Source organism: Culex quinquefasciatus, chromosome 1 (genome assembly GCF_015732765.1).
Source record: "Culex quinquefasciatus strain JHB chromosome 1, VPISU_Cqui_1.0_pri_paternal, whole genome shotgun sequence".
NCBI classification, from domain to species: domain Eukaryota; kingdom Metazoa; phylum Arthropoda; class Insecta; order Diptera; family Culicidae; genus Culex; species Culex quinquefasciatus.
Window position 1 is genome coordinate 10,070,101 of NC_051861.1, and position 24,370 is coordinate 10,094,470.

Genomic DNA, 24,370 nt, shown 5'->3' on the forward strand with positions numbered 1-24,370 from the left:
CGCAACTAAAAATTTGCATAGGAAACTTTTTTTTCGTGACGGCTTTTGTGGCACGCTCACTTCAACAGTTCTAGACTGTGGCAATCTCGCGGACGTTCGGATGAAGCTCGAAAACGTGTTTTTTTAGTTTTAATGTTTATTTACTCCTTTACTGTGTTGGCTCGAGAATGAGCTGCTCGAGGTTTTTGCGGAAGTTCGCCGGATGACAGCAAACGCAAAGTGCGAACGCAGAGCTGTCAAACTGTCACGCCCCACGGGAAAGTGAGACGCAAAACAAAACAAATTATTTTCAGTGGGGTTTCTTTACAGGGCTGTATCGGGTAGATTGCTACAGCTCGTCCATCCTGACGCTCCTTGTTGTCCGCAACAGGTGAGTTCAAACGTCGAATCTTGTCTTCAAATACATTTCTCTTCTAATCCCTACTAATACTCCTACACGTACTCGTTCATGAAAATCGGGCACCCCGAGTCCGCCAGTGCCTTCACCGCCTTGAGTCTGCCTCCAACGATGACGTCACTCGATACCTGGGAGTTGGCATCGACGCTCAGGAACTTCTCGTCGTTCGGTTGATTCTCCTTCTGCAGCTGCATCTCGATCGGGTACGCGGCGCAGTACCGCCGCCGCCGCCGCTGCCGCCTCCACTACCACCGGCCACGGGTTCTTGCCGCGCGCCGCCGGTCGCAGCTTGTCTGTTGTCGCCTTGGTTTCGGTTACGCTTGAAACAGGTCTGCTCGTCGTGTCCCACCTTGTTGCAGTGTGAGCACCTGGGTCGCCGCTGCGGCTCGGGACAGTTGATCGAAATGTGTCCAGAACCGTGACAGTTAAAACACTCGTCACTCCGCTTGACCGCCGGACCTGCCACTCTTGTCTCCTCCTTCTTCGGTGTCGCGTTGTTGCTGCTCGGCCTTGTACTAAAGCTCTTCGGGACAAACTTTCGCTTCTTGCACAGCTCCTGGTTCGACTCGCAGTAGCGAATTTGCTCCAAAAGCTCGTAGATGGTTGCGTACCGCTTCGAGGCGATACTGTTGTAGAGCGGGTCGTAGGACAATCCGCTGATCGTGTACTTGATTATCGCCGCCGCACTCAGCCGCCCACGCTGTCCCATCGCATTCACCCGAAAGACGTAGTTCTCGTACGACTCCTTCACATCTTTCACGCACTTGCCCAACTTCCGGTGAATGTCGGCTTCGTCTTCGTGATCCGGGAACGCCAACGAAATCCCAGCCATGAAATCCGCCCACGACAGGATCATCTGCCGCGATCCGGTAAACCACTGTTGCGCCGCTCCTGCCAACCGGCATGTCGCGTAGAGCAGCGTCGTCTTCTCCGTCCACAAATACATCTCCCGGTAGTGATCAATCGACAAGATCCACTCCGTCACGCCGCCGCCCTCTCGGAACAACGGAATTAACTGCTTCAGCTCTTCCGGATGAAACAGCCTCTCCGTGGGCTTCACCTCCTCCTCCTCTTCTTCTTCGTCCACACCGGGCTGGTGTTGAGACCGCCGGCCGCCGCGTCCACGCCTGTTCGACATAGTTTCGCTTTCCTCGTGGTCGCTTGCCGTAAAGAATTCCTCGCTATCTTCCGACAAACCGCTTGAGGCTACGCCACCCGCATCGCTTGGGGCTCCGCCACTCAACTCTCCTGAGGTTTCGTCACCGGTTTCGCTTGGTGCTACGCCTCCCGCCTCGCTTAGTGCTTCGCCACCCGCCTCGCTTGGGGCTCCGCCCTCCGCTTGGTGCTTCACCACCCGCTTCGCTTCACAACCCGTCTCGCTTGGGGCTCCACCTTCCGCTCGGTGCTACGCCACCCGTGTGCTAGAGATCGTCGTGTAACGTGTGACGAAACTCCAGCGGATTCCGTGTAACGTTAGAATCCTTTGGTTTTTCCTACCGAAAATTTCTCGATACTTCACTCGCGTAGCTTTCAGATTAGCCGAAACGATCGTGGCAAATCTGGGCACAATCCCACTTCTGAAATGTTGTGGCAATCTCGCGGACGTTCGGATGAAGCTCGAAAACGTGTTTTTTTAGTTTTAATGTTTATTTACTCCTTTACTGTGTGAAGGTTGGCTCGAGAATGAGCTGCTCGAGGTTTTTGCGGAAGTTCGCCGGATGACAGCGAACGCAAAGTGCGAACGCAGAGCTGTCAAACTGTCACGCCCCACGGGAAAGTGAGACGCAAAACAAAACAAATTATTTTCAGTGGGGTTTCTTTACAGGGCTGTATCGGGTAGATTGCTACAAAACTAACAAATGAACGTGGCGTATCAAATTCCAAGATTCCATAATGTTTATTTTGTCGTTTTAAACCAAAACAAGGCAAAAACTATATTTAATTAAACTATTTGCCATTCTCAAAAATTTGGCTAGATAATATCGAAGGCCGCCATCTTAGGCCCACTGGGCCCACAAAACGGGGTACGCTCAGTTTGTATGGGAGCTGTCAACATGCTCCCGGGCTGTTATCTACGTGCGCATGTATTGTGTGTACGTACACGAAAAAGATTGAGGTTAAATTTTGTACCAGCCAGCAAAACAAATGGCGTGCTAATGTTTGTGAGAGCGGGCTTAGATAACTCTATAGAGTTATCTTCGTGCGCATGTATAAGGCTTTCTAGGCCCAGTGAAAAAAATATAATTTAACTCAAAAATGACGAACTCCTCGTCACAGTGTCCTGATGCAAACAATGATCGAGCTGTAGCTGTCACAGCCCTGCGAAGTATGTTGTTTGACATATCGGGCAGCCAGTCAAAAAAACCAGCTAGAAGTCGCCTGACAAAAAACTTTTGCTAGAAAGAGATAGGAAAGCTGATGCAAACAAACGTCCAGCTGTCATGTAAACATACTTTCAATGTGTTGGTAAATTTGTGACTAGAAAGCCTTATATAGCGTGTACGTCGTATAAGGCTAGTATGGAGATCGGAAGGAAAGGGGTCAAGAAACAGCTTTACGAACAGCAGAACAAAGGAGAGGGAGAGTTTTCTTGGGGCTTTTCTTCACCCTCTCTGGCTTGCTTTCGCTGCCGCTGCTGCCCATTTGAAATTTTTGTTGACCGATTCCTTCCGAAGTGCATACACCGCTATACGTACACGAAAAAGATTGACTAGACAACTTTTTTTTTCGATGGAATAACTCCCCTTGGAACGAACTTTCAAGTAGGGGAAATATACCCATTTTAATCACTCTAAGCCGTTCAACCAATTCTCATCACCTTCGAGTTTTCCGCTACTAATTGGGTCCTAAAATGAAGCTTAGATTGCTGATATTATTGTTTACAGCGATAAAGCTTATTTTTCTGAGTACAATGACCCTTTGTACGACCACAAAGAGTTTAAAATGGATTTTTAAATCAATTTTGAAAAATTAACCTCGCGGTCCTTCTTGACAGAAAAGCTCCTACTTGACAGCTCGTTCCAAGGGGACCATAGTTGATCCATAGAAAAAATGTCGTCCTGTCAAAAAGAAAAAATTGCATTAAAATGAAAAAAAGTGATCAGAAATGGTTTTTAATCGTGTTTTTTACCGTTGTACATAAAAATTTACATTGGGCTTTAGTACCCAATTCAACATTTTTAGATACATCAACAATGGAGAGTTGCTTGCTCACTTTTAATTGACATATTTGTTACTTTGGAACAGTCAAAAACACTTTATGAAAGCTGTAATTCATGATCAAAGTGCTGATAGGCCGATAATAGAAATAGGCTGAGAAATGGTATATTTCCCCTAGGACCTTTTCTGTCATGAAGTGCCGCGAAGTTAATTTTTCAAAATTGATTTAAAAATCCATTTTAAATCGTTTGGGGTCGTACCTATCGTACAAAGATCTCGAGTCATTGAACTCAGAAAAATAAGCTCTATCTATCGTTGTGAACAATAATATCCTAGATTTAAGCTTAATTCTAGGACCAATTGGGTACTAAAGCCCTATGTCAATTTTTATGTACAACGGTATAAAACACGATTAAAAACCATTTCTGATCACTTTTTTTCATTTTAATGCAAATTTTTTTTTTTTTGACTAGACAACATTTTTTCGATGGATCAACTATGGTCCCCTTGGAACGAGCTGTCAAGTAGGAACTTTTCTGTCAAGAAGGACCGCGAGGTTAATTTTTCAAAATTGATTTAAAAATCCATTTTAAACTCTTTGTGGTCGTACAAAGGTTCATTGTACTCAGAAAAATAAGCTTTATCGCTGTAAACAATAATATCAGCAATCTAAGCTTCATTTTAGGACCCAATTTAAGAATTTCCATATTTTTCCAGAAATAAAAAATATCAGAAATTATATTCTGGCGTGCAACTACTTCTTCTTCTAATGCTTAATAGCCAACTTCTTTGGTGGTGTGAATTAACATAAGGTTTTTTTTTATAAAGATATTTTTGATCTTAGTTTTGATCACTTTTTTGTGTTGTAAATGCAAATTTTATATGTGGTGTCAGAGATTAAAAAAAAAACAACTTTAAATTCTCGCGATGAGACTGCGGAGTCGACCCTATTTCCATACCACAGTTGATTTGAGTCGACATTCACACAAAGCGCGCGCACTGTCAAACGCGTGTGCTCGACCTTGAAATCGCGCTTCACTGTTTTTTGCGCCACATTCGTTTCGTTTCGTGTGACTTCACGATTTGAAATTAGAGAATTTCAAATTTTACTCGGAAATGTTGTAAATTGTTGATTTGTGCCACACCAAGATGCCGTCCCTGTATTTGTTCGATTGCGACCGACAGGTGGACATTGCCGTGCCCAACCAGCCCGGTTCCATCGTCACCATCGGCCGTGACTCAATTCTGCAGGTTTGTTTTGGCTTTTCCGTTCTCTTTTGTTTTGATTCAAACCGATTCGTTTTCCTGTTTATTCACGACTTGGATTCGCAGTGCAATGACGCTCGAATTTCACGCACTCACGGCACTCTCAAACTCGACGCGGTCGAAAGCGGTGGTGGCCACAGCGTCCAGATCACCTCGACCCATTCGAATCCGATCTTCATCCGGACCGGAGTGGACGGCGTGCTGAACATTCTGGCTAAAGATTTAACGGCCACACTTCAGAAGGGGGACAAATTTGCCCTGCTGCCGGATCAGTACTGGTACGAGATTCGGTTCGGGGAGGTTGCCACAGGACCGGAAGTGCCGGCGAACGGCGAAGTCACATCTACGGGAGTAACGCTGCGCGTTCGAACCATGGAGGAGGTCAACAGTGGACCGATTCCGGATGCTTCAGTCGCCGTTGCTGGGGAGAAGCGGAAGAACAGCGGGGAAGATTCAGAGGCAGATTCCTCGAAGAGGCACAGAAGCGAGGCCACGGAAGACGGCGTCGTTACGTCAAATCAAAACCCGGAAGAAGAAGCGGCTGCCGCCGATGCCTTGGAATCGCCGAGCTTCGAAGCGACCACTCCCACAGTTGTCAAACCTGATCCGGACGGTGAAGAAAATGAAGCTGCCGAAGGCAGCAGCGGCGCAGCTGGTCCAAAGTTCCCACAACCCGATGCAGCTCCCGCCGTGGAGGTCAAAAAGGAAACCGCCGACAGCACCGGTCCTCCGGTGCGGCCTTCGTGCCAGTTCGGCATCGCGTGCTACCGTCACACGACGGACCATCGGGCCGAGTTTGCCCATCCGCACGACGTGGACTACCGGCGGCCGGCGTTTCCACCCGCGGCCGATGATGCGCCGCACTGTCCGTTCGGGGCCGCGTGCTACCGGCGGAATCCACAGCACTTTCGCGAGTACCAACATCCCGATTCAAGTGAGTATGCAGGTACGTTTCATTTTCGTTTTCATTTTCATTCATGGCACAATTGGAAATTCATATCAATATCGATTACTTTTAGTAATGAAATATTCGAAAAACTAGAAATAATATTTTATTTAGCAGCCAAATATGTCCCACGGATCGGTCAACTACCGACAACGGGGGATGGCGATGATTCCGACCAAGACGATAACGGTGCTGCTCGTCCCCAACGGAACGTCAGGCAACCGGCCAAGCTGGGTGATTACGTTATCTATTGATTCGGTGTGAATCTAATCATTGTTATCTAGTATTTATGTTATCTCTTTCAAAACGGTATTGATATGAATTTTCAAACGTGTGGGTAAATAAATATTGGTTATCATTGGTTGTTATCTGTAGTTTTACTTGAATGTATTGTCAGATCTTAATTTTTTTTGGGCTTGTGGAATGGTCTTTTGAATACCTTTCCAAAAATGTATAACATGACGGGGTTTCTAACAAAACAAAAACTACCCTTTTTACAATTTTCCGGAGTTCTGACAAAAAAACTGTTTTTTTTTTTGGGCCGACCTTTGTCGATGGTAAGTGGTAATTTTTGGGTCTCCTACGAAAGGCCGAAATTGAAAAGGCCGAATTACTCGAAAGGTAGAATTCTCATAAGGCAAACCGCGCCCGAAAAGGCGGAAACGCATTCGAATTTTCGTTTGGCATGCGTTTCCGCCTTTTCGGGCTCGGTTTGCTATAATTATTATATTTTTTTGGGAGGGTGATTAGGCCCTGAGACTGCGCCAAAGTGGGTTCTCGTAGTGTGAAGTGGTGTCCATGTGTAAAAATGGAAGCTTCAGCATTACACTGAAATCTTCGATTTTAATTCCACATCGGATCAAATCATACTCCTTGCCAAACAAGCATCAAACCAGTGATACTCATTATGACAAAGCCCAAGGATTATTTTTATCAAAAATAGTTATGTAACAAAAAATGGTATCCAAATAAAGAAGGCATAACTTTCTAGCATTGCTGTTATCGTCACCATAATTCAATAAACAATAAGATTGAAACACTTTCGAAATGCTTTAATTCATTCTACTCTACTCACTTGCATGCATGATAACAATATGATCGGTAAAGATAAACAGAATGTACCCATTATGTACTTATTTAGCTATGAATTACCCAAAAACTTAGTTTGTTAGTTTACTGTACCTCTGAACATCATAATCAATGAAAATCGTGAAAATATGAACAAAATTCTAGATTCCATAATCATTCTACCTTTCGAGACATTCGGCCTTATGAGACGTTCTGCCTTATGAGCTAAAGACAAAATTCGGCCTTTTGGATTGCGGCCTTCCGAGATTCTCCCTTTTGAGGCAATCCCTAATTTGTCGATAGTAGATTGAGATCATTCGATCGTAATTTCTCGATCTACCTACCATTGACAAATTACGACTGACGATCGAGAAAATCTCGATATGTGTTTTAAAAAATTCAAATATTCAAAAAAAAAATCCCAAATTTTCAGAATTTCAAAAAATTTTAAAATATAAAAAAAATCAAAATTTTTAAAAATTTAAAAAAAAAATTAAAACTTTAAAATTTTTAAAAAATATAAAATTTTTTAGAAAATTTTAAAAATTTCAAAAATTTTCAAAATTTCAAAAAAATCAAGAATTTGAAAAATCTCAAAAATTTGAAACTTTCCAAAAATTTTAATGTTTTTTTTTTTTAATTTTCAAAATCTTTAAAAATTTCAAAATTTTTAAATAATTCAAAATTTTTAAAAACTTTAAAAATTTTTTTTTTTAAATTTAAAATTTTTAAAAATTTCGAATTTTTAAAAATTTTAAATTTTTAAAAATTTCAAATTTTTTAAAAATTTCAGATTTCTAAATTTTTTTAAAAATTGCAAAACTTTTCAAAAATTTTAAATTTTTAAAAGTTTTAAAAATTTAATTTTTTTTTTAAAATTACAATTTTTTTTTTTAATTTCAAAAATTTCAAAAATTTCAAAAATTTCAAAAATTTCAAAAATTTTAAAAATTTTAAAAATTTCAAAAAATTTAATAAATTTTAAAATTTAAAAAAATTCAAAAATTTTACAAATTTAAAAAAAAATTAAAATTATAATATTTTAAAAAAATTTAAAGTTTTTAAATGTTTTAAAATTTTTAACAATTTCAAAACCTTAATTTTTTTTTAAATTTATAAAAAAATGAAATAAAATAAATCCAATCCAATAAATTTTTAAAATTTCAAAAAAAGTATCAATGGCGAAAGAAGCGTGGTGATTATTGCATTCGATCGTAATTTCTCGACTCACGATCGAGATTTCTCGATAGTAAGATTGCGACTTACCATCGACAAATCTCGACCTACCATCGACAAATTACGATCGTAATATTACGATCGAGAAATCTCGATCGTGAGTCGAGAAATTACGATCGAAATATAACGATCGAATGCAATAATCACCACGTAATTTTTGCGATCAAAAACTTTTTTTTTTAATTTTTGAAATATTCAAAAAAAAAATATTTTTTTTACAATTTAAAATACTTTTAAAATTTAAAAAAAAATCATTTTTTGGAAATTTTAAACTTTTTAAAATTAAAATAAAAAAACAAATTTCTGAAATATTTAAAAAAATAATTAAAATTAAAAAAAATGAAATTTTTGAAATTAAAATTCTGTTTGAATAAAAAAATATTCAAAACATGCGTGGTGATTATTGCATTCGATCGTAATATTTCGATCGTAATTTCTCGACTCACGATCGAGATTTCTCGATCGTAATATTACGATCGTAATTTGTCGATGGTAAGTCGTAATTTGTCGATGGTAAGTTGAAACTTGTCGATAGTAGATTGAGATCATTCGATCGTAATTTCTCGATCTACCATTGACAATTTACGACTAACGATCGAGAAAATCTCGATACGTGTTTTAAAAAATTCAAGTATTCAAAATAAAAAAAAAGCAAAAATTTTAAAAATATCAAAAATTTTATTTTTTTTTAAATTTTAAAAATTTAATTTTGAAAAATTTCAAAAATTTTTAATATTTTAAAAATTTTAAAAAATTTCAAAAATTTTTAAAAATTTTAAAAATTTTAAAAATTTTAAAAAATTTTAAAAATTTTAAAATTTTAAAAATTTTAAAAAATTCAAAAATTTCAAAAAAATTAAAAATTTCAAAAATTTTAAAACTTTTTAAAATTTCAAAAATTCCAAAAAAATTAAAAAAATTTAAAATTTCAAAAATTTTAAAAAATTTAAAACTTTTTAGAATTTAAAAAAATCCAAAAAATTTAAAAATTTCAAAAATTCCAAAGAATTTAAAAATTTAAAAAAAAATCTAAAATTTTTAAAAATTTTGAAACTTTAAAAATTTCAAAAATTATAAAAATTTCAAAAATTTTATTGGCCATCATTTACAAACATTTAAATCACTTTAGCTCGACAATCAAAAATTGAACAACGAAAAAACAATTTATTTTCGTGATTCGATAATCCGAAGTGAAATTTTCGCGAGGCCTTCGGATAATCGAATGTGGACTGTACTGCCCCTGATCGCATAAATGTCCCATATGCATTTTTTTATCAATTTCGAGTTATTGATGCAGTTTGGTTCAACATCGTGTGCTTTTTCAAAAGAGAAAAAAAAAAACAAATCAGGAGGAAATCCAGTTTTTTCGCGAAAGAGTTATTGGATTGGATTGGATTTTATTTCATTTTTTTTATTTTTCATAAATTAAAAAAAAATGAAATTAAAAAAAAAATAAAATTGTTGAAATTTTTAAAACATTAAAAAAAGTTTAAATTTTAAAAAATATTGAAATTTTTAAAGTTTTTAAACATTGTAAAATTTTGGAATTTTTTTAAATTTTCGATGTTTTTAAATTTTTTGATTTTTTTTTTAAATTTTTCATTTTTTTTTTAAATCTTAAAATTTCTGAAATTTTAAAAAAGATTTAAAATTTTTGAAATTTCTGAATTTTTTAAAAATTTTGATATTTTCGAAATTTTTGAAAATTTTGAAAAAAATTTCAATCTTAAAATTTTTTAAAATTTTTGCAATTTTTAAATTTTTTGAATTTTTTGAAATTTTTGAAACTTTTGAAATTTTTGAAATTAAAATGCTGTTTAAATAAAAAATATTCAAAAAATGGTATTACAAATTACGATCGTAATTTCTCGATCCACGAGCGAGATTTCTCAACAGTAAAATTACGATCGTAATTTCTCGATGGTAAGTCGTAATTTGTCGATGGTAGATCGAGATTTGTCGATGGTAAGTCGTAATCTTACCATCGAGAAATCTCGATCGTGAGTCGAGAAATAACGATCGTAATATTACGATCGAATGCAATAATCACCACGTTAAATTTGATTAAAATTAACCGGCTCCGTGGCTTAATGGTTGCGGCTTCTGTCTCACAAGCAGAAGGTCCAGGGATCAAATTACGGTCGGTACCTTTGAAATTTGGAATCAGGAATTTGTGTCTTGAATATGAACAAAAACTAATATGAATCAGGTGGGATTCGAACTCACACCTTCGGATTGGTGGTCTGGGACGCAGGTAGTCGGAACGAAAAAAAAAACATATTTTTTCCGGATTCGATTATCCGAAGTTAATTTTTTCAAAGGACTTTGAATAATCGAGTCTTAAATGTATTTCAAATATTTTAAAACTTAAAAAAAAAACTCAAATTGATTTATCACCAATTTTTTTCTCAGGTATACACCATTCGAGTGGTTGTTTGACAGTTCCCTCCATAAGTACGACACTAGACTATGACAAACAAACAAACTCGCACTTTTGACGTTTGATTTGCCTGCAGAAACGTCATTTTGTCATTTGCTTTGTTTGCCGCAAACAAGATTGCAATTGCAAGTTTGGCAAACTGTCAAACACGAAAACGTGCGAGGTTGTTTGTCATAGTCTAATACCTCCTTAAGAAATGCATTATTTGTAATAGCGTCAGGTATTCAACCAATGCGCGAAATTCTCGTTAGTGGGATTGTGATTTTAGCGGATAGTAGAGGGAATTGGAAGGTGGGAAGTGTTGATGCTCGACTTTTTAAGCGGATAAGGGAAAATCTCCAATAGATTTTGCTTGGAGTTTATCGGTAATTTTATTCTCAGATAAAATCGACAAATATTCGGATGCTGTTAGAGTTAGAGGGAGCTAGAAAAAATGATGTTACTAAAACAGATTTTTTTTTTTCAAGTTTTGAAACGCTAAATCTAATAAACTCACCAAAATGATCATTTTAAATACGAATCCTCCCACCCACTCGCAACCTAACTCCCGCCAGGTCGTTACTCGTTACAGCCTCCGTCGTGCGGCCGGCGCAACCGGTGAACGTGGTTCGCGTGCCGGTCATCCACGTTCCCCCTCCACCGCCCACACTGGGCCGCCTCCGCCGGGACAACCAGTTTGTGCGGGACGTCCTGATGGCGGCCATCATCAACGACGTGGGCGCCGACGATGACACCGAGAGTGGAGGCGACGACGACGACGGACGGAGTTTGTTCGGTTCGGCCAGCGACAGCGACGATTACGACCCGGATGGCGATGGCGACGGGGAACATTCCGACGACGGTTCGGACGAGTCCAACAACGAGGAGCGGGATGAAGAGTGAACGTTGGTTGTTGGTGATTTAGTTTTGTTTTTTTTTTTCACTCTCTATTGTTACAAAAACGGGGAATAAATTTGTTTGTAAGTTATTACTATTAGAAAGAGCCGAGGGCAGTTTTCGGTGGAATCCACTACAGAAAGAGTCCGTTTTCGATTTTCCTGAGCGATACTTTTTGGCAAATCAAAGTAAGGTTTTTTTTTTATTCCTAATCCAGCTAGACACGACACATGCACCTTAAAGCTGTACGAATTTCATAAATTATTTACAGAATAAAGAAGAAGCGTTAAAAAAGAAAATTCTTGGTTTATGCGTTTGACCGTTAGACGGCCACGTTGCGGTTAACTCCGGTCGTTCCTGGTTTGGTTTGGTTGGACATCAAGAGTGCTGAGGTGGGACCAGGGGTGACGATTGATGAAGCGGTCTTGTTTGAATAGCCTTTGTACAGGGTGCCCAATACGATTCCAAGGAACAAAATTAGCCCGACTTGGTGGTTCGAGATGAATTTGTTGGCGCAATCCGTCGGGTTGTGGATGTTCAGCGAGTAGATCTGAAGGTGGGGAGTGTTGTTTATGATCAAACTGTAAGGATTAGAACCCACGCGGAGCTTACCTGATGTGCGAGATGCGCCGAAATAATGCCCAACGCCGAATAGTATGGCCAGGTCTGGTCGCAAACGATTCCGGACGTGACGAGTCCTCCGAGCATGGCCGTTGAAAACCCGGTCAGCCACAGCTTCGTGTTGTCCCCGAAGCGAATCGCCGTCGATTTGATGCCCAGCAGAACGTCGTCCACTTTGTCCTGGTGGGCGTAGATCGTGTCGTAGACAATGGTCCAGCAAACTCCGGCCAGATAAAGCGGAAGACAGGCGGACCACTCAACGGAACCGGTCGTGGCACTCCAGCCGAGCAACGCTCCCCAGTTGAAGGTCATCCCGAGGACGAGCTGCGGCCAGTGCGTGATCCGTTTCATCAACGGATAAACGATTACCAACCCAAGGGAACTCGCCCCGAGCACAATCGAGTACCAGTTCAACTCGAGCAGCACCAGCAGACCAACGGCCAACTGCCCCCCAAGGAACATCCAAGCGTCCAGCTGGGTCAGTTCCCCCGCCACCAGCGGTCTACTCTTCGTTCGAGCCACTTTGGCGTCAATGTCCCTGTCCCACATGTCGTTTATGGTGCAACCTGCGCCCCGCATAATAAACGCCCCCGTTCCAAACAGCGCCAACATCACCGGATCGGGCCAGCATCCGGCCGGTGCGCTCAGCGCAATACTCCAGCCGCACGGCCAAAACAGCAGCCACGATCCGATCGGCCGGTCCAGCCGCATCAACCGCGCGTACGGACTCTGCACAATCCGCGTCGTCAGCGCGCCACCTCGATCCTTATCGCTAACTTGACTACTAAAATTCCTTAACACTAAACTGCCGGTTCCGGTCGGAAGTGGCCACCGCGGCGCATCCAGCGGTCGAATTCCGGTGCACTTTGCTCTCTCCACAGGTAAACAACCGTCGTGTCGCAACGAGGTCGCTCCTGCAACGAGTGGCCGACCGCACAGCACCAATCTTTGGCCGTGCAGCTGCCGGTGGACCGGTTGCCACTTCCGGCAGAACAACGTTCGTAACATTTCTTCGCGTTCTTTTTATGGTCGCGATTGCGAAATTCGTCGGCGCTCTCGATGCGGCGTTTCAACTCATTTTCCGACACGGTTTGGACTTGAAACGGGTTGTGTCGGACGTTGCGACTCGTGTTGTACCAAAAAAGTTACGCAAATTCACGAAAAATCACCGAAATTCACGATTTTCGCCTTCACCGCGCGGATCACATTATTTCTCTTTTCGATCGATGATGATGATTACTTAACAGCTGTCAAAATTTGAACGAACCCACGTGGTGATTTTCGAACGAATGTCGACTTTTTTGACCGTATAATCAACTGTGGCGGTCAACGTCAATCGTCAAAACAAACACACAAAAAAAGTTGTCGCGTTGTTGATTCAAAACCGAAAGTTCCCGGCAATCGCGCTTAGCAGGCGTTCCGATATAGAGTCGCAATCCGCTTGCTATGATCTAGCGGCCGTCGATTCCAAACAACATCGGCCACCCAACAAAATGTTCCCCTCGAAGATCATCGAAAAGCTGAAGGCAAGTGTTGGTGGGGTGGGGTAGGGGGAACGAACCTGTTGCGCAGCTGTTGACCACTTTTTATTTTGCCGCAGATCGGGAAGCGATTCGTGCTGCTGGTCCTGGAGGTGGCACCGGATCGGGTTGGCGAGCAGCAACTGTGGGATTCGGCCGGGCCGGAGAACAAGAATGTTCCGCTGGATGTTTGGCAGGCGGTTTACCGCAAGTTGGGCGAGCTATGCCGGAAGCAGTTTGGCGAGGGCGGCGGCTTGCGGCGGGAATCGGTGCGGGCCATCGTGGACAAGGAGTACCTGTACCGGGTGGAGGAGCGGCCGTTCTTCGTCGTTCGGTACGAGTTCAAGGACGAGAACTATCGGGACAATTTGAACATAATCTTCAATGAGAACGGGAAGAAGCTACATCCGGGATGTTTGGTGGTCCGGATTAAGGACGAGTCGCGGGAAGGGTTCCAGGAGATGCAAGAGCAGAGACTTAAGATAGAGAAGATGCAAAAGGAGAACGAAGCGCTGCTGGCGTTGTCCGCGAGCCAGGAGTACACTCCGGCACCGGTGAAGGCGAGCTCGTCGTCGACGTCCCACTCGGAGTACGTCCCGACGGCGCTGAACGGAACCAGTCCGGAGAACAGCGGTCGGTACAAGCCATCCCGGATCGAGGACACCGTCAAATGCGTGCCAGATCCGTACACGCCGAGCTCGAGCCAGGAGGACTCCAACTCGGTCGCGTACGTTCCGGCAACGGTGAAGACGCCCCGTAAGAAAAAGGACTCGCCGGTTGACGTGAAACCGATCGTCGTGTCCAGCTCCTCGGAGAGCCGCAAGCCTGTCGTGTCCAAACGACGCCGCCAGGCCGAAATCTTCGGCAACTCGGACGACGAAGAGGAGGAGGAGTCGGATCTTCCCTCTAGGTTCACCCCCGTGGCTAAGCGAAACTCCCGGGAGGCCGCCAAATCGAACGGCAACATGAGCGACGAAAACCTCTTCAGCGAAGAATCCCCCGCAAAGGAGCTCATCGGGAGCAGCAGCGACGAAGTTCCCACCAACGGCCGCTCCATGCGGGACCGCAAACCCAAAAACAACATCGATTACAACCTCGACATCACTTCGCCCGAATCGAAGGATAACGCGTCCTCTTCCCAAACTTCCAAAAAGGCCGCCGCCGGCGGCAAGCGACGCCGCAAAGAGACGGCCAAAACCAAGATGAACGAAAGTCTGGACGGATGGCTGCAAAAGGACACGAAGAAGCCGACGATCAAAAAGGAGGCCACCGGCGAATCGTCCAAACCGGCCAAGGAGAAGAAAGCGGCCAAGAAGGAAGTGCTGGCCATTCGACAGCCCGTCGATCGGGAAGCGCTCAAAAAGGAGAACGAAGCCGTGCGACAGCAGATTGCAGCCCTGGACAAGATCGATCTCTTGCTGCCCGAAGATAAGACCCTGCTGGATGTCCCGTACCTGTAAGTGTTTGACCCCACCCCCCCAAACAACCTTCACTAATCCAAAATTCCCCCTCCCACACAGCACCACCGGCGCACTCACCGTGGACGAGATGGTCGCCACCTACGACGAGTACGAGCGCGAACTGCTCGACATCCACGAGACGTACCGCGACAAGACGGAGCGCCAGTGGCAGAGCGAGGAGAACCTGTGCTACTTTACCGACGTGACGCTGGCCCTGACCGAGGACCAAAAGTGGGCCATGATGAAAAAGCTAGAGCGGGAGCTGGTCCCTAAGGAGGACTCCGGCAAATACACCGAGTTCTTCACCTCCGTCCTCGTCATGGAGTGGGGCCTCCGTGTCTGGATGAAGCTGCACCGCTTCACCGACCGGCGGAAGGCCCTGGACCGGATCAAGCTGCAGGAGGAGGCGAACCCGATGGAGATGACGCAGCCATAGACGACGGAGAGGGGCATTTTGTTTTGTTTTGTTTCGTATTTTCTAGTTTTAAAAAATAGTTAGTCCATACAACAAGCCACGTGCGACCTGCGCGATCTGGGACGGCTGCTTCAAGGCTGAGATCGTATTTGATATAGTTGTAATAGTAGAGAATAAACAGACTGGCGCTCCGAGAATTGGGAGAATAAAATGAGATAAATTTCGCTACATCTTTGTTCCTTATTGTGTTATAAACATGTTCGAAAAACCCGTCGTATGAATATCGAGCGAGATCAAATATGGCACCTTAAAAAAACTTCGTTTTCCCCAACGCATGGAGAGTAAATTTGCCACCGAATCAAAATGTTTTTTTTTTGTTATCTCTCGTTAAATATTACTTTAAAATTATTATTTATGCGTTGTTGTATGCCAAGAATAAACATTTTACACAAATGTCGAAATTTCAGCAATTTGCGCGTAGCAAAGCAGGTACGAAATTTGATTTCAAGTCCTTCTTTGAAAGAAAAAAAAGTCTGTAATACCGGCAAGCCCGGAGCATAATTTTGAATGTTAGTTTGTTTTTCGGAGATTTTTGGATACGCTCTTGTTGGTGAAAGCAAACATGAACAAACAAAAATTTCATCAATTAACAAAATCATTTATTTTAAATTTATTAATTATTCATAAATTTAAATAAATCAATAAAAACAAATAAAATAAATAAATTTAAAATAAATCAATAATTCAAAAATTCAGCAATAGGTAATATTGGGCTGGTACAAATATCCTTCAATTGAACCCAAAAGATTTTTGAGCTAAATTTTTTTTTTTCAAAAAGCTTTAAAATTTTAATGTAAATTAAAGTGAGCAATTTTCTGAGATTTCGGTCATTTGTTTTTTTTTTTAAATTTTTTAATCCAGCTGAAACTTTTTTGTTGCCTTCGGTATGCCCAAAGAACCCATTTTACATCATTAGTTCGTTCATATAATTTTCCATACAAATTTGGCAGCTGTCCATACAAAAAATACATGTGAAAATGCAAAAATCTGTATCTTTTTAAGTAGAGCGTCCAATTTCCCGTCCCGGGAAAAAAAAAAATCCGGGAATTCCCGGGATTTCCCGAAAAAAAATATTTACCGTTTCCCGGGAAATTGTAAATTGAATTTGTAAATTGCCCTATGCCAATTTTTATGTACAACGGTAAAAACACGATTAAAAACCATTTCTGATCACTTTTTTTCATTTTAATGCAAAATTTTTTTTTGACAAGACAACATTTTTTCGATGGATCAACTATGGTCCCCTTGGAACTACCTGTCAAGTAGGAGCTTTTCTGTCAAGAAGGAACGCGAGGTTAATTTTTCAAAATTGATTTAAAAATCCATTTTAAGCTCTTTATGGTCGTACAAAGGGTCATTGTACTCAGAAAAATAAGCTTTATCGCTGTGAACAATAATATCAGCAATCTAAGCTTCATTTTAGGACCCAATTCCCGAAATTCAAGCGGAAGTATACATTTTCTTAAATTTTTGGAACTATTATTTGAAAATTCTCTGAAAAAATAATAAATGAACAAACTCAACATGATTTTGTTCAATTAAATGTATTGTTTGGTTTATATATATAATTAATTAGATTATCAAAATTATGATATCAGAATTATTTCTGATAATATTAATTTTTGAAGCAACTGGGAATAGATCTTGCTTAATGAGATTGATGTTATTTCGCCCCCCTAAATCCAATTTTTGCCCATCCTTGGAACCAGTTTTCGCCCACGACAAAAATCAAGAAACGATATGAAATTATGACACAAAGCTAAGCAAATATGGTCTCCTATTGATACACAACATGTTCCCGAAGCTCAATTTCATTGATTTGCACATATTTTGTCGTAAAATAAATTGAAGTTCAAAAAACCCTAGGAGCTTTCTTTACAGATGTCCTACTATTTTTTAGGTTCTTTGTATATTCTAACTAAAACCAAAACATGTTCTCACTCTCACTAAAAAAATATGACTAAATCAAAATTTGTGATAGAACTCATGTGTCCCTATTCACCCAAGATAAGAGCACACAGTTACAATTAGCACCATGTTGTTGTTGATTTTGTTAGGGGAGCTTTAACCCTATGGGCCATTCGCTCCCGAATTGACTCAATATAAAACTTCGAGTACCTCTTAATAAAAATATTAAAGCACATGTGTAACTACTTTCCCATCCTCTGCTTAATTTGTTTTCCTCTGTACCAGTAAACTTTTACTACATTTGAACTAGGTGTCCCATATCTTAGCTTAGGTAAATTTTTGAACTGATGTTTATACCAAAACCCCCTAATGAATGAAACTAATTAAAATGATTATTTAACCTATAAAAATAATCTAGAATGTTCCAAATATATTTTCAAGCACATTTCGCTGCGATTAGATAAGTTTTTATGGCAAACGAAAACTGGTTCTAGATAAAATCTGAAAACACAATAATAGATTTCGCCCTGGACGAAAATTGGATCGCATGTTTTTTCATGACCCCAGAAATAACCTTTGGAAAACGTTTAAAACAGGTAAATCACTAGATTTTCATGAAATTCACACATACAGTGAACTAATGAATTATTCATTTACATAATTTTCGGACAAAATGAGATGTTTTCCCTCATTAACATTATTACCCGCTGTAGTCTAAATTGACAAAAATATGGCGGCTGCAGTAAGGCTTTTTTTGAAAAGCTTATAAAAACTTAATAAACAATAGAAATTCATTAGAAAAGTTTCAATTAGTACTAGAAATGAATGAATATGTAAACCTGCATAGTTAATTCAACCAAAAAATGGTATAAGTTTGCTAAATACAGATTAAATCCAGTAAGTGGGCGAAAACTGGAGCAGGGCGAAAACTGGGTCCTCTACCCTACCTAGTACTAAAGAAATTACAATTTGAAGTAAAAGAATTATGGAGCACTGGTGCAAGTACAGGTGTTAGAGGGTTAAATGTGAAAAAATAGAAGACTTTTTGTGAAATGATGTTTATTACATAATTTAAATCATGTTGCATAGCAATACAAACAAAAAAAAAATCATTGAAAAATTACTTCTATTGTCCGTTCCAAAAAAAAAAAAAAAAAAAATGCAGAAATATATTCAAAGCTTAAGCACATACTCACATACTTACATGAAAAACCAATTAAAAAACTTAACCAAAACGAAAAAAATCGATGCTCATTTCAAACAAGACGACGAGTGAGCGAGAAGTTTGTTTTTTTTCTCTCTCTCTCTCTCTTTCACTCTTCACTCAAAACCAGAATCGTGTTGCCAGTTTGATAAATAATTTTGAAAGTGTTGCTAGGCTCTAAATCAGCATTATAACAGCTATTGACTGTGCTGTTGAGTCAGTGCTGATTTGCATTAACAAATGTTGTTGGGTGGCTAATCAGCAATAGTGGTGCCAATATCCTGCTGATTAATGACTTTAGTTAGTGCTGGATGGTTACTTGGGTGCTTCAAATATTTGAAAACATTGGGTTGTTTGGAGTAAAACCAACACTAAAAAGCTATCATTTGTTCAAAAGCTGAAACCAGTATTTATCATGAAAAACATAATTTCTACATGTTTTTATTTCCTTGTTTCAATAAACTGGTCACAGAGGCATGTTTAGAATTTCTCATCAAAAAACACCAAAATACATTTTCTTGTAGTTGAATGATTTTTTACACGCAGTCAAGCTGTTCTTCACACTTATTTTAACCATTTTTAACATTTTCCTTAACAATGTTGATGCATAATATCAATTACAACCAAGATCATAGCAATTTTCATAAAAATCTAAATTTCCTGAGAATTCCCGAGATTTCCCGGGAAATTGGCTGAAAATTTCCCGTTTCCCGGGAAATTGAACGCTCTATTTTGAAGGAATGTTTTGATCGATTTAGTGTCTTCGGCAAAGTTGTAGGCATGGATATGGACTACACTGAAAAAAATTATACAAGGTAAAACAAAATTTGGTGATTTTTAATTTCACTTTTTGTTACTATAACTTGACTTGCAAGAAAACACTACCGTAAACTGGGGTCAATCGGGACACATGGGGCGAATTGGGACAGCAGTTTTAACCATGTTGGAGCAAAATATTTTGATTTTTCTGGTTGGTTTCGGTTAGAACAGACTCAGCCAATCAAAATGTGTACATCCACTTCCAAATTTAAAAGCTTTAAGTGCTCTAAAAACTGCTGTCCCTATTCAGACTGAAGTCCCGATTCGCCCCAGATTACGGTACTTTTTTTTATATGTTTTAGAGGACATCAAATGCCAACTTTTCAGAAATTTCCAACATGGGCAAAACATATTTGACCGAGTTATGATTATTTGAATCAATACAGACATTTTCAAAACATCGAAATATTAGCTTAGCTTAGCTTGGTTGACCGTACTCTAGCCGAACAAAAAGCTGGCTAAAGCTAGGTTGGCACCGATAAGGAAAAAAAATGCGTCAGGAATGTGCCGAATGACACATTACCATTCATTTTTCCTTTTGGTCGACTCCTCACGATCAACGGGGGAAGTAGGGGAGGGATTTGATGATTGGATACCCTATAGAGATGCCTAAGAACTTAGACGACCTCCAAGATATCCGGATTTGGAAGGGGAAAAGGATTGATGGTTTACTTCAGCGACGAACGAAGTAGTAGTAATGAAAATAAAAAAAATAAATAAGAACGCTCTCACCAAATTTGACCCCACACCAACGACGTCACTTCCATCCTGAGAGCTGTGCACACTAAAAATTTTGGAATATTACATTTGATGTAATCGTTAATCAAACCTATTATTTAATCATGTAATCGTATTTTTGATGTATTATTATATTTGTTCTGACGTAAATCAACGAAATTCGCATTGATGCAGCTGTATATCATGCGAGATCTAACATTACATCATAGATGACCTAATTGTACGTTTAATTTAATGCACATATTTGGAGCATCAGATTTGATGTAATTTTACTTCAAATCAAACCCGATAGTACACGTTTTAACCGTTACACAATTGCCAGTTTGCTAGAGTGATGAAACGTCAAAACGATCGCCATGTTCGACGTCGCGAAAAAGCTGTGGCAAAAACGATTTTCGTAAAGATTTTGCTCAGGATCTTTCACCAGAATCTCCTACCAGGAGCCATGAAATCTCAGAAATCGGTAAGTTTGATCTTTTTGAAGTGCAGTTATTTTATGAGTGAGACAGTTCACAACAAATTTTGCATTTTTTCATTTGTTTCTGTTTAGATTTTTGAAGTCCTGAAACTCCCTTCAAAATATGGTTCCAGCCACGATGAACAAAGAAAAGCTGTTCCGGCGGCCGCTGTAGCGCTGAAACTGGCCGAACTCTTCCTGGATCTGTTTGCGGAGAAGATAGTAACGACTTAGTGAACCAGTGTGTGTGTGCAAGAAGTATGTTTCCTCCAGCTTGACCAGGTTGACACCGTCACCAACGGGTTGACTAAACCCGGACAATAAGAAGTGTTTTCAAGAGTCGTCGTGTTAGAAAAGATCCGAAGGAAAATCGCTGCAATGTGAAAGTTTGACGTGATACAATAAAACGTATTAATTATAAAACCTACAACTCTTTTCTTCCATCCAATTAGAATTATTATATTCCAATAGGAAAAGTTCCCCATCAAAAATTCGTTTAATGTAATTTTACACGACATCGGATGATTATTGGGGTCGTGTAATATTACGTCTAATTTGACACAATTTCACGTCCAATATGATGCTCCAGTTATGTGCATCTAATTTGACCGAATATTACACGTTTTTTTCGTAGTGTGTGTATGTGAAACTTGTCCTTCTTTCCCCGCGTCCTTGGCATCTCCTGGGCCCTGGGCTGCCGTATGTGACCGCCAGCTGGTCCGCCGCAGTCACGACTGCCGCCGTCACCTCGAACTGGTTTCCAGTTTCTGCCTGGCCCTGATTTCCTCCGGAATGATTTCCATCTCGGATTGCTTCCCCTTTGCTTGATACACTTCCACTTGTAGATTTTATTCCAACGTTTTTCAAACAACCTTTTCTTATGCACTTAAGTTGAACTTTTTCTGAAAAGTTTTCCAAAAAACAACGTGGCGGATTGAAAAAAAACACAACAATAAAAAATTTCAATAAAATTACTATTTTTTCAAGTTATAGTGAAAAAAAAATATAGAAATATAAAAATTTAAATAACAAGCCATAGTCTTCACATTTAAATGAAAAAAGTGTTTTAAAATGCATTTTACACTAGTTCAGTTGTTTTGCAATCATTAGTTTTCAAAAAATCTAAGATCTGACAAAAACAAAAATTGTATCGAAAAAAAAGATTTTGCATCGAAAATTTTCAAAAAATCTTAAGATTTTTTAATAAACCCAAACATGCTAAAAATGATTTAAAACGCAGAAGAATGTATTTTAATTTGATTTCAGCTGGTTTCATTGAAATTTTGAAGTTATTGTAAAACATATTTTTTTGCCCCCTGATTTTCCGGGCCAATTTTGAAAGGGGGGTGACAAAAACTTTTAAAAATAATTGTACCAGCCTAATAGTCATTGAAAAACGTGAGAGCCCAATGAAATCTTAAATCAGGCGATGAAAGTTTTCCTCAGTGTACCCCTAAAAATTACGCGAGACAAATTTTCGACCACCAAAGGCCGCTTCTCAAATTACCGACTAATCGAAAAGATTTCCTAGAACCGTTTCAGCGAAGCAACAAGCAAAAAAAAAAAAGGTCCAATAAATTAGATCATTGATAATGGCCAACACAGAAAACCGCACGAATCACACAATTTATCAATAAATCGCTCCCACGCCAAGGACCAGGAAAGAAAAAAGTAACTCTCTTTTCTCACCTTTCTTTTTTTTCGCGCTGAATGAAAAAGCATCGATGAATGAATAAACTGGGGGAGACTAGGATACCTGACCTGATCTGATTTATTGTAAAAGACTTGATTCACGCAAACAAAAAAGAATCAATAATTTCAAGTGAAATTTCCATCATTTCACTCGCTGCGACGGGCTCTTTTTCGATTTGGCCGAGCCAGACTGTCTGGCAAAGTTGGTTGAGCTTTTTATTTGGGCTTCATTCATAAGTTGGCTCGGACAAGTTGAATTCCTTCTTTCGCTTGTTGTTTTGTTTCATTCAGCTTTTTGTTCCACGCCACATTTTTCCAAGTACAAATTTGGGAAAGGATCGAAGCAGGAGAGGGTCATAAACTTGTCGTTTTGTCCTGGCTGGACCTTAAGAATTTTTGAGGGAGGCCAGGTCCAAAAGGATGGTGCTGGACAGAGAGTTTGCGCGAGACGAGAATATTGATACTCTTTCGTTTCGGGTTGTTTTTTTTTACTTTGACCTGACCTGGACCAGAGGTAAGAAGGATCCTTTTTTTTGTAAAGTGGAACGAGGACCATTAATAGGATGAACAGAATGACAATAAAAAGGCGTGCAAAAGTCCATTCATTCTGGCTGGATGGAAGAAGCCCCGGTTGGCGTGGGACAGATCTGTCCCACGGTTTTACGGTTCTTGCGCAAGATTTATGGTTTGAATTTTTGAACGTTTTATCCGTGATTTTATTACATTGAATCTCGATTTGGTATATTTTTAAAACAAACTTACCACGAAGTTTATCTCCCAGTTAAATGTATTTGGCATTATCAAAGCAAAATTATTTATCAAGGAAAATAAAAAAAGGAAATTTTAATATGCTGTGCTGATACTTTCAAGTCGAACATACTCTATTTTCCGTAGCTTCGATAATCAAAAAAAAAAAAAACAAACAAAAAAAAAACTTCAAAGAAGCTTCGGATAATCGATCACGAAATAAATCTATTTATCGAACATTTGATTTTGTTTTCTGACGGTAGGATTTAAATTATGGGACACTAAACTGGTTGAACTTAAAATGGACGAGTTACTTCCACAAATAACTAAATAAATATATTCTTGAGCTACTTTGGATTAAACTTCTCAAGATAATCTTATTGAACAGTGTCAGATTCATATTTCAGTTTAATTAATATATTCAAAATTAGACATTAGAGCAATTCTTTACCAAAACCGGAAATGGATTTTATTTGTATTTTTCGATTTGGCTCAAACTTTGTGGGGGCCTTCCCTATGACCAAATAAACTACTTTGTGTGATTGATTCATCCATACAAGTCTCCATACAATTTTGGCTGCTGTCCATACAAAAATGGTATGTAAATATTTAAACAGCTGTAACTTTTGAGTGAATTTTCTGATCAATTTGGTGTCTTCGGCAAAGTTGTAGATATTTTTTAGGACTTTTGAGAAAAAAAGGTACACGGAAAAAAAAATTTATCAACTTTTTTTTTACTAAAACTCAATTTCCCAAAATACGTATTTTTTGATTTTCGAGATTTTTTGATATGTTTTAGGGGACAAAAATCCCCAACTTTTGAGCCATAGAGAAACATGGTCAAACAATCTGCCGCCGAGTTATGAATTTTTCAAAAAATAGTGATTTTTGGAAAAAAAATCGAAGTTTCATGCAAAAACAAGTTTGACATTATTTTTTAATGCAAAATTGAATTTGCAATTGAAAAGTACTTTACAGATTTTTTGATAAAGGGCTCCGTTTTCAAGATATAGCCACCGAAAGTTTGATTTTAGCGAAATATTTGCAGTTTTTCAATTTTTAAAAATAGTGACCATGAGTGACCGTTTCTAATTTTTTTTTTAAAAAGTTCAGAAAATTTGCTATAAAATTGTCTAGGAGACATTGAGATTGGACCTCGGGTTGCTGAGATAGAGCCGCTTTAAGAAAAAGAAACACGAAAATTGAAGTTTTCTTAATCTCACCAAAACAACCCACCATTTTCTAATGACCATATCTCAGCAAATAATGGTCTGATTTTCAATTTTAATACATGAAAAATTCGTGAAATTATCCGATCTTTTCGAAAAAAATATTTTGAAA

The 24,370-nt window shown here is 39.3% G+C and overlaps 3 protein-coding genes across 8 annotated transcripts; 2 read left to right on the top strand and 1 right to left on the bottom strand.

Moving 5' to 3' along the window:
* Positions 1 to 4,563: 4,563 nt before the first annotated feature.
* Positions 4,564 to 11,682, top strand: LOC6039926 (aprataxin and PNK-like factor). 6 transcript variants are annotated; one of them, XM_038248332.1, is made up of 3 exons: positions 4,564 to 4,807; positions 4,889 to 5,768; positions 11,084 to 11,682. In XM_038248332.1, the coding sequence occupies exons 1-3, from the start codon at positions 4,706 to 4,708 to the stop codon at positions 11,392 to 11,394; spliced, it is 1,293 nt and encodes a 430-aa protein (XP_038104260.1). In that variant the 5' UTR covers positions 4,564 to 4,705; the 3' UTR covers positions 11,395 to 11,682. The 6 variants fall into 6 exon arrangements, with proteins under 6 accessions (XP_038104260.1, XP_038104261.1, XP_038104262.1 ...); XM_038248333.1 differs by having other exon boundaries at positions 4,889 to 5,756; XM_038248334.1 differs by lacking the exon at positions 11,084 to 11,682 and adding an exon at positions 5,883 to 6,136.
* Positions 11,545 to 13,258, bottom strand: LOC6039927 (4-hydroxybenzoate polyprenyltransferase, mitochondrial). The gene is made up of 2 exons (XM_038248337.1): positions 12,001 to 13,258; positions 11,545 to 11,938 (listed from the first exon to the last, which is right to left on the bottom strand). The coding sequence occupies exons 1-2, from the start codon at positions 13,015 to 13,017 to the stop codon at positions 11,711 to 11,713; spliced, it is 1,245 nt and encodes a 414-aa protein (XP_038104265.1). The 5' UTR covers positions 13,018 to 13,258; the 3' UTR covers positions 11,545 to 11,710.
* An 82-nt stretch (positions 13,259 to 13,340) lies between these two features.
* On the top strand, positions 13,341 to 15,632 carry LOC6039928. The gene is made up of 3 exons (XM_038248322.1): positions 13,341 to 13,535; positions 13,610 to 14,985; positions 15,050 to 15,632. The coding sequence occupies exons 1-3, from the start codon at positions 13,503 to 13,505 to the stop codon at positions 15,423 to 15,425; spliced, it is 1,785 nt and encodes a 594-aa protein (XP_038104250.1). The 5' UTR covers positions 13,341 to 13,502; the 3' UTR covers positions 15,426 to 15,632.
* The last annotated feature ends 8,738 nt before the right edge of the window (positions 15,633 to 24,370 follow it).